General features: G+C 46.7%; 1 protein-coding gene and 1 long non-coding RNA gene across 2 annotated transcripts; both read right to left on the bottom strand.

The window, feature by feature from the left end:
• Positions 1 to 6,950: 6,950 nt before the first annotated feature.
• Positions 6,951 to 8,092, bottom strand: LOC135397814 (uncharacterized). Its single transcript, XR_010423774.1, has 3 exons — positions 7,879 to 8,092; positions 7,687 to 7,811; positions 6,951 to 6,999 (listed from the first exon to the last, which is right to left on the bottom strand). It is a non-coding gene; the product is annotated as an uncharacterized LOC135397814 (long non-coding RNA).
• Positions 8,093 to 11,782: 3,690 nt separating this feature from the next.
• On the bottom strand, positions 11,783 to 13,248 carry LOC135398452 (uncharacterized). Its single transcript, XM_064629853.1, has 6 exons — positions 13,148 to 13,248; positions 13,037 to 13,094; positions 12,830 to 12,969; positions 12,192 to 12,304; positions 11,976 to 12,136; positions 11,783 to 11,890 (listed from the first exon to the last, which is right to left on the bottom strand). The coding sequence occupies exons 1-6, from the start codon at positions 13,246 to 13,248 to the stop codon at positions 11,783 to 11,785; spliced, it is 681 nt and encodes a 226-aa protein (XP_064485923.1).
• Between the last annotated feature and the right edge of the window lie 849 nt (positions 13,249 to 14,097).

Here is a 14,097-nt window from a genome sequence, read left to right on the forward strand (position 1 = left end):
AAAACAAATAAAAAAAACTGCAGAGGAAACATCGAGGCATCTTCCTCAGTAATATGTCGTCTCACTGTATGCTTCACACATTCTTGTGTATCTTCAAGGTACCAATTGTACACGAACAGCCAGATGGAAACCATTGTTGCAGCATCCCAGCCTGAAGAACAAACAACTGAGCAACAAGAGAAAAGTTCGGAACCTGCACAGACTTCACAGAGAAAATAGCCCAAAAACCAGACTGTGATGATGCAGGTAGCTCTAAAAAGCTGTGGAAATGAGAGCTACAAAAGCTGAAAAAAGGAACGAAGGTTTCAAAGAAAAGTACTGAGGCTGCAGGAAGGAGTTAATAGAATGCAACAAGAAATGCTTCGATAAGCAAATTAAACTGGTGCAAGCGAGATGGTGTACTGTGTAAAGAGCTAACATTTCCTTCAGTTCATATTGTGTGTTCCTCAAACTCAAGGAAATGTTTCCTCCTTCAAAGAAATGTTTCCTTCGATGCAGACTTATTTTCAATCATCGCCACCACAATAATTTTCTTTTTTCCATAACAGAGAAATCTTGCATACGTAGTTTGTTTTTTTAGCTTTATAACAGTGCATTCTCCTTGGAAAGCCTGATTAAATGTATATGTGTAATGTATTGTGTCAGTGATTCTCGGCTTTTGTTACTTAAGCTGAAAAAGGATCGTTGCGTGAAAAGAAAACACACAAGAAAACATAGGCATATTACCGTAGTTATAAAATCTACATATAAGGAAACATGACAGTAAAACTATCCACTTTAGTGAAATGTACTTGCCCGCAATAAATATGCTGTCATAGTGTTGTAAAACGTTGTTTGATTGATTGAGATTTTAAAAAATATGGAGGTGTTCGGGTCAGCTACTGCAGAACTCGTGAATAGAAAACAGTAGAAAAACCAACCTCAAGATGACGAAGAGGCAAAAAAGAAAAACCATGCAAAACAAACAAACAAAAAAACAAACAAGGTCCACCTGATGGATGTGTCCAGTAAATGAAATAAGAGTTCAAATGAACATAGACTGTAAAATGTCATTTGTGTTGCTTTCTTCATTTTTTTTTTATACTGTCGACATTTGTTTCTTATGATGGACAGTTTTTGCTTGCTAAAGTTTGTGGGCACGCTTCCATGTATATTGGCAACATGTCGATAGAGGGCGCAGTCCTCATCGGTCCGCTCTTCGGGAAGGGGGGCGTGGTGGTGCTTTAAGGGAAACGGATTTAAGGAGCAGAAGGAAGAAGGTACGAAAAGGCTCTCCTTGGTGGATGGACTCGTGTAAACTGCGGAGGCACGGAGGTAAATAAAACTTGGATGCATTGACTTGGTTTCTGAGTCGCTTTCACGGGCCGGACGGACGAGCACGACCCCGAGAGTGGAATAAAAAGGAAAAGGGAACGGCAGTAAGAGGGTAACTCCGTACCGCGAGCGCCTGGAAAAGCCCTCCCCAAATGTAAACGTGGAAGTCCGCGCAACGGAAATCACAGTAACAGATACTATATCGCGAGCACCACATTTTGGCGCCCAACTGGTTTAGGGATGTACACGTGCGTTCGGTGGCGGGAGGATGCGGCTAGGGTAGGTTTTTCCTTGTTTTTGAATGTGTTTTGTTTTTCGGGACTGTTTGAACAGCCTCGCGCTGTTGTCCCGGTGCCGGTTGGCTTTCCTGTCTCGGGGACAGTTTAGCCGGAAAACCGCGTTGTTTTTAAATTTATTATTACTCTGGCCTCACGATACCTGCGCTGCCGAAGTGAGTGGTTAACGCCCCTTGTTGCAGAACCTGCTCGTGTGCCCGGCCACGTGAGGGACGTCGTCAGTTACTCAAGTTTCCTCTCTTTTTCTAGCTTATTACGTTTCTTTTTTTGCCACTATTTGAAATTGGTAGGGAATACGGTATCTCGAAGCCTCGGATGTTTCCTTTTTTTATTGTGCATTCCCATGTTTTCGAGTCTTGCAGTCGCTTCACTGGAGGTCCAGGCGCGGACTGGCTCCCGGCGCGTCCCGACCATGGATACGAAACCCGCCCCCAAGGGGAGATTCCTCACCGACCAGTCACATCGGTCGGACGTAGGCCTGTTGACGGTGACCCGATTTGCCGGACAGTCACGTTCTTGGGCTTATGGTATCTGCAGTGCCTTCCCCAAAATCTATTCGGTGCTCACTTAGTACCGGTACACAGACTAGAGGTCTGAACCAGACTTCGTAGCTAGCATGACTGCCTATCAGACTGTCATGAGAACCGTCAACGGAGTAATAATCACGTGCATCCTGTAGGCTGCACTGATATGAGACGTCTGGCACAAGCTATTCCCGCCACTGCCACCCCCCCTTTCGCATGTATCTCCGAGCGTATCACTTTGATAGCTCTGAAGCGATAGCGTGGGAAGATCGTACTTACACGATCTCTTCCTGGTGAATTTGGCGCCTACTCAACCGAGTATAGGCTTTTAGCTGATGGGATGAGCAAACCATGCTTCTAATGTGTTGTTCCCCAAAGCATTCGATCCCTTCGCATTTGTGCAGAGGTCGATCACCGCAATTAGGGACCTAGAGAGGCCCGCATTGCATCAACTACGCTTGGTTCCTTCCGGACCTGCTTTCAGCTACGACACTATGCGAACACAGCGCACGTAGCTGTTACTATTTTCGGTCACCAAAACCTGGTGCTCGCGATATAGTATCTGTTACTGTGATTTCCGTTGCGCGGACTTCCACGTTTACATTTGGGGAGGGCTTTTCCAGGCGCTCGCGGTACGGAGTTACCCTCTTACTGCCGTTCCCTTTTCCTTTTTATTCCAGGTTTACTATGCACCGTCAACCTCAATACGAAAACGTACCCAGGACATCTCGATGGGCATCTCGGTTCCCTCGGTCGACGCAGTACGCCCGTTCCCGGTCACCCGGACCCACCCACAGGTCGGCGTCGACGTGGACCGTAGTTCATCAAGGGTACCCAGTTTCTTGGGCGTCACATAGCCGGTGGTCGGCGCAGCCACGCCTCCTTAGGACTGCTGATCTAGCCTCTGCCCCACCACCGTTCAGGGGACTCACCATGTCAGAGCGGAACCCAGCTGATCCTCTTCAGCCTTGGTCACCCGAAGAGGAGAGCAAGTTATGCCCCGTCTGTCAGGCCCACCGCCCTGAGACGATCGACGTGGCCACCGCCCTCTCGACCCTCCGTCGGCTCCGTCCGGAGCTGCTACGCGAGACCGAGGGGCAACCCAGACAACCCTCTCCTCCCCCCGCCGGTGACGATGACCTCATCGACCTGGACCTGGACGCATAATCGCGATTGTCTTCCACTGTGTACATACTTTTGGGATGGGGGAAATGTGGGCACGCTTCCATGTATATTGGCAACATGTCGATAGAGGGCGCAGTCCTCATCGGTCCGCTCTTCGGGAAGGGGGGCGTGGTGGTGCTTTAAGGGAAACGGATTTAAGGAGCAGAAGGAAGAAGGTACGAAAAGGCTCTCCTTGGTGGATGGACTCGTGTAAACTGCGGAGGCACGGAGGTAAATAAAACTTGGATGCATTGACTTGGTTTCTGAGTCGCTTTCACGGGCCGGACGGACGAGCACGACCCCGAGAGTGGGAATGGGTCCCCACAAGTTGCAGCTAACTGCAACAGACATGACCGAACCTCATACAACAGGACACACAGTTGCCCTTGGCTGCAACTTTAACAAGTACACGTACACAACCTCCCAACTCGTAGAGCTAGGGTGACTTTTCCTGACGAGGGAGGGGAATCGTCGATGTTATTGAAGCATGATGGGCGCTTTCAGCACCTCTCATTTAAAATAATTATTTGCTACAGCAAAAATTTTCAATACTGCACCATTTTGCTATGCTAATCAATCTAATTGGTTTATGGGCATTTTAATAATTTACTTCACAAGCAAATGCTTAGCGTTTAAGCAGGGTTTGTTTACTGCTGAGATGTCCTTTGGTGGAGACAATTGGTGTTGGCCTTTTCGAGGCCCTTTTTTTTAGGGTGACGCGCTAGATGTCGACTTCACGAAAGCGTTGCTCCGTCAATGTGCAATGTGATGGCATCCTGCACACATGCCCTACCTTCAGTGGAAACTGGTGTCGAATGTTGTGGCATTTCCCTGACATGATGGCGGTAGTCCTGCATTCAGTCCTGCATTGTGATTCATGCCTTTGCACATGTTATGTAGAATGCAACCTCTAATTATCATGGTTATCATGTCACAGTTATTGATGTCGCATTCAATCCCCTTTAGAGGGATGCAGAGTTGTGCTATTCACTCTCCAAAAGGCATTTTCAACCACGTGTCTTGCATCTGACAGTCAAGCATTAAACTGCCGTCAGAGTATAGCTTCGTCATATACGGTTGCAAACGAAACGCTTGGTCACATAGTATGACTAGACCCACGATGAACCCTTGCATTGTCTCTATGTACCAGCCCTTGTAGTTGTAATTGTCTGAGCCTTCGTTATTTGAGAGCACATCTCAATGTGGCATCCGTCCAGAATCTTGAGAGAGTCCTGTTACTCCGTCAAACTGACGTAGGTGGCTCCGCTTGTGTTGTGAGCTTCACAAACTGAGATTTGTCCAATCACTAAGTAAAAACTCCCAGTACACATAATTCACAAAATACCTGCTGACACCAAAAAGGCTGTTCTGCAGATGCTAATAGGCGATAAAGGGCACCTGCCACTCTTTTGCAAAGGCACAGCCTGCCTCCTGTCCGTGTCTCGCCTAGCTATGCTTTGGCAAGCGCCCACCATGTACCTGAAGGTTGCACAGGTGACGCGATAGTCCCGTTTCGGTTTAAAGAACTCGTCAGCGAGGTTGGGCAGTGTGGTTTCGGACCAAGACGCTGGCCGTCGATAGCTGCGCAGTTGCTTCTCCCTTGTGCACAATCGCAGGGCTGTTGCTGTCAGAATTTTCACCTGTTGCCGTGCTGGTTTCCGCTTTCGTCGCTTATCTATCGCGCGCGCACAGCATCCAGCTCACACTTTGTTTTCCTCAGTCGAGACTGGAAGTAGGGGAGGTACAGAAAAACATTCCTGACCCTCTCTCGCACCACGTCCTTCTTCGGTTTGCTCAAACACATCGCTTGTCCAACTGAACGTACACGCACAGTACAGATACGGCAGCACAAGAAATATTTACACGAAATATGTAGAACTCAACGAGGACAATGACGTGTACAACAAAATAAAAGACGAAATAACGCGGATAAGAAAAATGCACGGCGACGCACGAAAGAGCAGAAGTACAGCAGAAGCGATCGTGCGAATTAGTGTTGTGAACATATTTCGCGATTCGGCTGAAATATAAATTTGGAAATGCGAAACAGTAGTAAAAATGTCGAGTTGCGTACGAAATCCTTCCAATACACAGTAACACACATTCTTGAGGCATTATACACCTCTGGAAAGCGTCGAAAGCGTTATTTTTTTCTGACGACGTAATATTTAAAATTGTCATGCGTTTTGGGGGTTCTCTGTTTGCTCATCAGGCGACGCTGCTAGCGCTTCTCTCAACTGAGCTCACAGAAGACCGCGCAACTGATTTCGTTGCTCAGTTCACTCAACCGTGGTTGAGCCATTCGACTGCAGTCGACTCAACCGTGGTTGAGAAAGCTAGTGTAAGCATAACGCAGTCCATCATGTGGTTTACAGCGGTCGCCGCTTGCCTTTGTGGAGGTACACAGTATAACATCGTTGAGGTCTGTGGGAAGGCGTACGGCACAGGACGCGCCGTATTCGTGAACGTTGCTGCGAATCTCTCGAGGTGTAACGCTGATGCCATCCTTAGCGTAGTAGGCAACTCCGGCCTTTCTGATTCCAGGCTCCAGTGATGTACGAGAAGCCCTTGATTTGGATGGGCACATCAGGGTCCACCGCAGTCTCTGAGAGTCAAAAGTCGCAGTCGCAGTCTGAGTCTGAAGATAAGATAATTCGCGTGTCGTTTCGCGCTGTCTTCGTTCAAGCTGCTCCTGTGATAGTATCTCCTTAAATAAAGTTTTGGTGGGGCGGGTTGGTGACGCATATTAAAAGCGATAAAAAGCCCCAGTGTGAGGGGACAACAAACAGGACGAAGGACAGACAAACACAGCAGTGTACTGCCAACCGAAGACGTTTATTCCTGGAGCATACCCCCTTTTATAATGCCCTCCCCTCTCCTGTCGAACATTCCAGAACTGCCGAGCAAGTCTGGTTCGCAGTACAGTGCTGTGTTTGTCTGTCCTTCGTCCTTTTTGTTGTCCCCTCGCACGTTTTTTTTTTTTATCGCTTTCAGTATCTCCTTCCTTCTCGTGTCCGCGGTTGACAGCGCCGTTTTTCCTTTAATAATTGCGGGTTTTACATCGCAACTAAGCAACTAGTACCCCGCCACCAAGTTGCTGGCGTCCTGGGCCGGGTTCGAACCCGCGATCAGAAGGCGAACACGCTACCGACTGAGCCATCGAGGCGGGTGTTTTTCCTTTGACATGAGCCTTCTAATGATTTATGGATTAATAGTGACTGCCTTCAAATCTGCAATCACATATTTCCTTGAAAGCATTTAATTAAAAAGTTAATTGAAATACATATGTTAATTTGCCACTTCACTGCACAAGCAAAATGACAGGCAACCTTATTCCTAATGGCGGCTAGTCGGGTAAGCTAATGCCAAAACTGAAAGCGTTCTGATGCAATCTTCCTCTGCTCTCTCTTTCTCTCCCTCTTTGAAAGTTTGGTGCAGAAACGCCCGTCTCCGGGCAGCACATAACAAACGTGTGACGTGGAACATTATATTTTATTCGTTAACCGCGTCATGCTGCAATGGTGAACTGAGTTCTGTACGCACACACTTCCCTTCTCTTGCTGAGACCGATGAACCACACGTGCGACCCAATTCATTGCAGCATCCTGTGTCCAGCACGAATACTGGTCCCAGAGGTGTTTTCCGAGAAGAGGCCGACCTGTGCTATAGCTCTTACGTTTCGTGCGTTACTGGCAGAAACTCTGAAACATCGAACAAAGTAGCAAGCAATGACTATTAGTCACACATTCCCAGGTGAACAAAAAGTTGTGTTGGCCGATTTAGGCATCTTGAGCATTGTGCCATTATTACTTCCAACCATCTCTGAGGAAACGACGAAAGACGAAATGGAAGCTCGTAATTTTTATTAATAGACGATTTTACAAGGGTGCGCGCGCCACTAAGCGCCCGGCGCAAAGCAGTATGGGAACTTTGAGGGACACTGCTCCGGCGTCTGCTTCGGTTATGGTTTACCCCAGCTGACGCTGCTGCTCTTAGGCCCTATAAGTTCCCATGAGCCCATGCGCGTCACAGGCTTGCTTTTTGTCGGTCGTCGGGGCAGCAGCGTCGTTGTTTCCGGGAAGATTTTTGCCTAACAAGGTCTATTCTTGCATCTGCCCCATCAGTCGATCGCATGTGCATTTCCGTGCGCTATCCACTGATGGGCGTTGTCGAAACATCGTTCTATAAAGGCTAATAACGGCAGCATACTTCATTCCAATACAGAGGAACAGGGGCACTTTCAGTTTCGTTTTAACGAAACTGAAGAGCTGCTGGCCCCCACAACATAGTTGTATTTGCAACGTTGGGCACATGCCGATTCTTGAAATTGCCATTGAACTATAAGACGATCCACACGACTTACAATTCATCTATTTCTCACGACTTACCGTTTGTTTTCTCGACGAGCAAGAATGCTTGCCACCTTTTTCTCCGCATTGAGTAGGATGGAGAGAAGCGACAGGCCTAGCCATATGCCGATGTAGCCTCCGAAATATCCAAATGCTTCGATGACCTGTACAGGGTTCGTAACGACACAGGTGTAAATCGGATGTCGCAGGATGCTTGAAGATGACACTTACAGACAGGTTGGGCTGGTACTCGAACACTTTTTGGGTGTCCGATGAAAATTTCACTACGAATGAGAACTTCTCTCTGAAAAGTGCATACTTGGTTCGATGAATGCGATGCTGCTGCAATTCCACTTACTTTCCATCATCGGGACTTGACTGCCAAAATAATAATAACAATAATTCTTAAATGTACACGATCTGTACGACCTCACGTACAAAATGGTCGTAGAATTATTGACATACCTTATATTGTGCCAAGCTGGTCAGTTTGACGTCGTACGATCGTTCCCTGTCCGTACCATGGAACTATGCATAATATTGTAATGACACTTGCCACTAAGGAGGAAAATCAGACTGGGGACTAAATAGAACGTATCTTAGTCGGACGCCACAGCTTGTGGTCATTGGCGCAGCCAGAAAAATATTTCGGGTGGGGTTCTATGGGGACTTTACACGGGACAGGAGGATTTCACCCTCGTTTCCCTCGCTCAAATGCACTGCCAAATGTACCGTTTCGGGGTAGGGGTTAAACCCTAGAAACCCTCCCCCTTTTCTTGCTACCTCACTGCTCGTGATGACGTCACCCTACCCAGAGAATCTGTACGGGGTCTTTCGAACGTTCGGTGCAGCGTATAATGTTTACTGGCGGAACGTATATTTTTCGTACTGGGTGTTCAAACTGGGTTTCGCTGGGTTCATTTGGAAAACGAAACAGAAGTACTTGGCATTTTTGGACCGTAATGGCATCATAACACGCATTGAAATGAATAATGAAGCGGCCGCGCAATTTGGCTTTGCTGACGTTTTTAGGAAACACTTTGGAAAGCAAGAGCTAATTAGGAAAACAGATGCCAGCAATGTAAAATCTAATGTTTACATGCGGTGACTCTATTGTGTGGGGAGCGAAAGATTCTCAGCTGGAGGCAAGGTTATTCCGACTGAGTTCCGCTTTTGCCTAGCATGTGCAAATATTCAATTTTCAATTCAATTTCAATTTATTTCAATTTCTGCGGTACAGGAATTTGGTTCATGTATATCACGCACGCAATACAAACAAATTTTAGCTATAAAGTGTTTAAGTATTGGACTGTGTGTAGGCGAGCATGCGTGACAGGTCGCGCATGGACTTCCGTTTTACTTTCCGTTCGATTCCTTAACAGGACCTCCGTTTTCGTGGGTTCGCCTTTCGCGTGTGCGGCTAGGAGTGACCTTCACGAGATTTTTTAATGAAATTTATTTCAAACAAATAATGCTGTAGCGGTCTGTTTTGTAAATGCACCTATTTCTAAATATCCACTTGCTTGCACGATGAATAATATGTGAATCGAAAACTTAGCGTGGAATACTCACACGCATGCTGCACGGCACCTCTGTTGGCAACTGAGGTGCGCCTTTGAGTTCTTTGTCTTTCTCGAGCAGAGATCTGCCAAAAACGATCCAGTAACTCCCCTTCTCATGCCAGCCCAGAAACCATCTTACCTTCACGAATGACGTCGCAAGTTTGATCCTTGAAGTTGCCCACAAACTCGTGAACTGTACGGACGCACTGGCAGATTTCAAGCTCCAATTTCATCATGCAGTCTTGTATGCAAACCTTCGGCAGGAAGTTTAGCCGTTTTATTTTTAAATATCGACACGTATACATTCGCACCCGGAAATGTGTAAGAGACCGATACGGTAGTATTTGGCACCGCTTCACAGACTACTTGGCCAAGTTTCTCTTCCGAAAACAGCTTACATATTAAATAAACGAGTTTTAAAGATTCGCACTGCCTTTGCACCTGAGGAAGCCCTAGGATAGTAACATCATGGTTAAAAGTTGGGCGCATTGGTTACACATCTTAAAATCGATAAAATCATAATACCCCAGTGCTGGAGACAAGGGAGACACACGCAACGCAACTCAACCTCGTGTGTCCCTCGCCCCCTTCTTGTGCTCAGCACTGGGTTTGTTACGATTTTATCGATCTGAAGAAGTAATATGGTGGTGACGTAGACCAGGCACACCAATGGAAGCGCAGTGAAGGCGATTGTCTCCGAGCTCGTCTGCTTCGCGAAGATCCTCTGTAAATACTCCGATTTTCGCATATGGGTGTAAGTTCTCACGTGACAGTATCGCGTTGTCACCTTCCTGGCTATACGGACACGTCCTGCTCTGACCTAGAAACGACACTCCAACATCCACATTCCACAAGTCGATCACAGAGTTCCGCGACTGGCAGACACCCGCTAGTCCCCAAACGAGTCTCGTTGATTGGCCTTGTCAGAGTGACGTTTTCTCCGATTTCCAGAGATGGAATTCCGCCATACTCTCGACATCCAGCATCTGCTCTTGCCGTGCATTACTCTACAGTGCATTACATCAGGGTTGCGGAATGGGATCACCCATTCCATTCCAATTCCATTCCGAGGAGTGGAGGTTTGTGATAATTCAATTCCTTTCAATTCCTAGGAATGAAAAGGTATGGCCAATTCCCACTCCTGGAATGGCTTGGCAACCCATTCCATTCCTTTAATTCCATCAATAAAAGAAAAGGGACCGGTAACCGTGCTGGGTAGCAGTGCCATAGAGGAGATTGACGTTACCCATCACGGAAGAAGCAAAAAGACAAGGTTATTTCGCCCTTGACCGTGTGGCACCCAGTTCAGTCCATTCCAATTCCATTCCGCCTGCGCAAAAAATGCCTAATTCCATTCCATTTCTAGGACAGTTTCCGCCATTCCATTCCAATTCCATTCCGGGCTCTGATAAATCTGGAATGATTCCGGAATCATTCCAACACCCTTAGTGGCAACTCCGCAACCCTGCATTACATTACATCCAATTGCCCAGAAACTGCTCCACTAATTCGCATCGGATTTTCGACGTTATTTGTTTTGGCGTGTGTCGTTTTTGTCGGGGATGTTCGAGGAGTAAAACGGCGCTGAGTTTCGGTATCGACCGGGAAGGATACGACTGTCCCCTTAAGTGCCACGCGTGACTAAAAATCTGTTATTTTGTATTGTAAATACACTTCGCTCAGAGACTCGGGACACAAAATATAAACACATTGCGTGCTTCCACAAATTTTCAGAAAAACACGCAAAACTTCATAGTTTCGGATTTCTGACCATGAGCTATGACGTCTGTCTCCTAGCAACAACGCACACATTTTTTCCGCTCTCCACCCCATATTGGAAGCCCGCCAGAGGAGCAGATGTGGGCATCCTCATGATGATGGATGAGGGTGAGGACGTCCTCACCCTCACCTCACGGTGGTTGATGTGCGGTGAGGAAAATTTCCACTGAAAAGATTGAGGTAAGGCGAGAAGAATTCAAAAAGTGTTGAGGTGCGGTGAGGCGAGGACAATTTTTAAGAAAAGGATTGAGGTGAGGAAATTTTTCAGAAAAGGGACTGGGGTGAGAAAAGATTTTAGGGAAAAATATTGAGGTGAAGTGGCGAAAATCCTGAGACAATGACACTGAAGTCTAAGTTCTAAGTTAAATATCTGCAAGCTTTCGTGTGGTGGACCACCTGATGGAGCGTGCTCCACCACGCAAAAGCTTATACATATCGAACTTAAAAAGCTTCAGTGTCATTGTTTGAGTGTTCTGTTGCTATCCTGGACTTGACTCTCCTTGTGTACCTGTTTCCGCTGAAGAAACCTGAGGTGAAGAGAAACATCTGCCAACATTGAGGTTAGGACACTTGTTCACCTCCGGAGGGGAGATGGAAAGTGACCTTGGGGAACGAGTGTGGCCAGACGGATGACAGATTGTGCACATCGTAGCGTCATGCGCTTACCTCTCAAAACTAGAAATTAACTTTTATGATACTTCGCGTGGAGGGGAATATTCTGGCAGAATACAACGTGAGACAAATTTGCTTAACATAGGCTAGGTAAGGTTCTGAAGGGCACTGCAGACACCGTCTCAACTTACATCACGTGTTAAATATCCGAAGTATTCTTTTCGCATTCCCAAGGATACGTAGTCGGTGCACATAGACTTGTAAGGTGGCGGAAGTCTGACAACCTTGCGCTGCACGATGCAATTTACAAATTAACCAGCTGCAATTGACTTCCACACAAAGCCACAGAGATGGTTGCTTTACATGCGACTGTACCTGGGATACTGAGATGGTGTATGACATCCCAGGCTCTATCATAATGGAGGACAGCTTATCTGGTGGACACGTGAGAGGTTGATGGATAACCAATGGCATGACCTCAACTTCGCGCAATGCAAGCGTCAGGTTACTGTCCCATTGGGACCGCAAGCTTAATTCTGCACGCGAAGATTTGCATTACAGTGATGGTCTGACGGTGAGATACAGACAGACCATAGTTCCACGGTGAGGCGCAGCGACGCACTGGGTGACTGAAGTCCGTCCACTGGTACGAGTCGATGGTGTAGCACATCTGCGCTGGTGATCGGTAGTACGTTATCTTAGTCCTTAGAGGTGGGAAAGAACAGCATCGAAAACCATTAGTGAATGCCACGTCTCTGGGAACAAGGGGCCCCACCCGTAGCGAAATATATTGCACATAAATGTGTTAAATGCACATCCTTTGTCCGAATAAATGCATACCTCCACCTCGTGTTCTTCTCCTTGCACGTTTAGAACATTTACTACACTACACGGAGAAGCAGCCTCCGAGACATGCTTCGAGAAAACAATTTGGGATACCGAGGGTGTAAAATTGAGACCTCGTTTGAAGACTACAGACTACTCGTTTGTCTACAGAAACGTTCCCGTCAGCAATATTTTTTTTTTAAATTTCAATATTTTGCGTGGGCGATCCTGACAGATTTCGGATAAATATAGAGATTATGAATTTTTTTAAGAATACTAAATTAAATTTCAGTGCCCATTTAAAATTTTGCGCTCCGTCCGCCACGCGGAACGTGACCTGCGTACCCTCGAGTACATAATGTAGTTTCGAATGTTCATCTGCGGCTGGAAAATTTCTATATTACATGGAATTGCATGAAAAAGACATGCAGGAAGCCACCGTAGAGCGCATGTAACACTTGAAGAGCTCATCCGGGAGATGAGCAATGAGACCTCGGGAAGCAACATCACGAAGAAGAAATTCCCACGGTCCACTGTGGTCTTCCTAAAGGACACATACGGGGTTAAGATTATATATTTCCGTGGGAACTCGCCAGTAAATTATGTTTTACCTGTTCCACTGGACCACACGTGCTTCGAAACACGTTACACAGGCGGGTGATATTGATCCTGAAATCAAGCACACCATGCAAGACATAGGACTTCCTCCCGAAACTTCTTACCATCGACTGACGCATACTGTAGCTGCTGGGAACATAATATTCTTCCGCACTTCTTCGACGAGTGCTACGGAAAACGGATACTCGAAGAATAAAGATAGCATCGAGCTCGTCTGGTAGAGAAACCCAGATAGACACAAAATCCATATTCCTGCCTTTATAAGGACGGGTGATATCGCAGCCACCGAAACCATGAAGCTATACTGGTCCTTCTAGGGCCTCGTCCACAAGTACTCTGTGGCCGGAAGGATAGATAGCGAATTAGCTCATTATTTCACGAATGCTACGGTATCCAGTGCAGACGGGCAGCTCTTCTTTGAAACATTGCTTATCGATTACCCACGACAGGGAATTTCCAGTTTCGTTTATAGGGAACATGGTGGAACATAAGCATTGGGTCAATCTCTACAGACCAGTCTACGACTGCGTTCCCGTTGTTATTCCACAGTCGGTGCAGGCAGTTGTCCGTTGGATCGAAAAGGCAAACCAGTGTGGTCATTATAATAGGAAACACACACGATGCCACTGTCCGTGGTGGCTGACATACAAGGCCTTCCACGAACTTATTCGCCTAAGCATATCTGTAATGGGCTTTTCAAAAATCAGTTGGACATTACTGATGACCACAAATACAACATTCGGCGTTTCGTATGCTTGTTATATGAATTGATCGGGTGGTACATGGTCCATCGTGTGTCACGTCGGCGTGCTGCCTGGTTGATCATGGCGAACTTCAGCTTCGTTTTTCTTTTCATGGCACGGGAACGAGCTTCAAGAGAGCGGATCAGAAGTTTTGATGAAAATGATGATATTGATGGAAAACGACTGTGTTGCCTTTGTCTTCGTGCAAATACGATTATGCTTCGTTGTAACGAATTCAACAGGACTTCGAAGCATTCGATATAAGCGGCAATTCGGTAAAAGCTGGACCGAAAAAAAGGAAACGAACGAAA

Source organism: Ornithodoros turicata, chromosome 6 (assembly GCF_037126465.1).
Source record: "Ornithodoros turicata isolate Travis chromosome 6, ASM3712646v1, whole genome shotgun sequence".
In the NCBI taxonomy this organism is placed as follows: Eukaryota; Metazoa; Arthropoda; class Arachnida; order Ixodida; family Argasidae; genus Ornithodoros; species Ornithodoros turicata.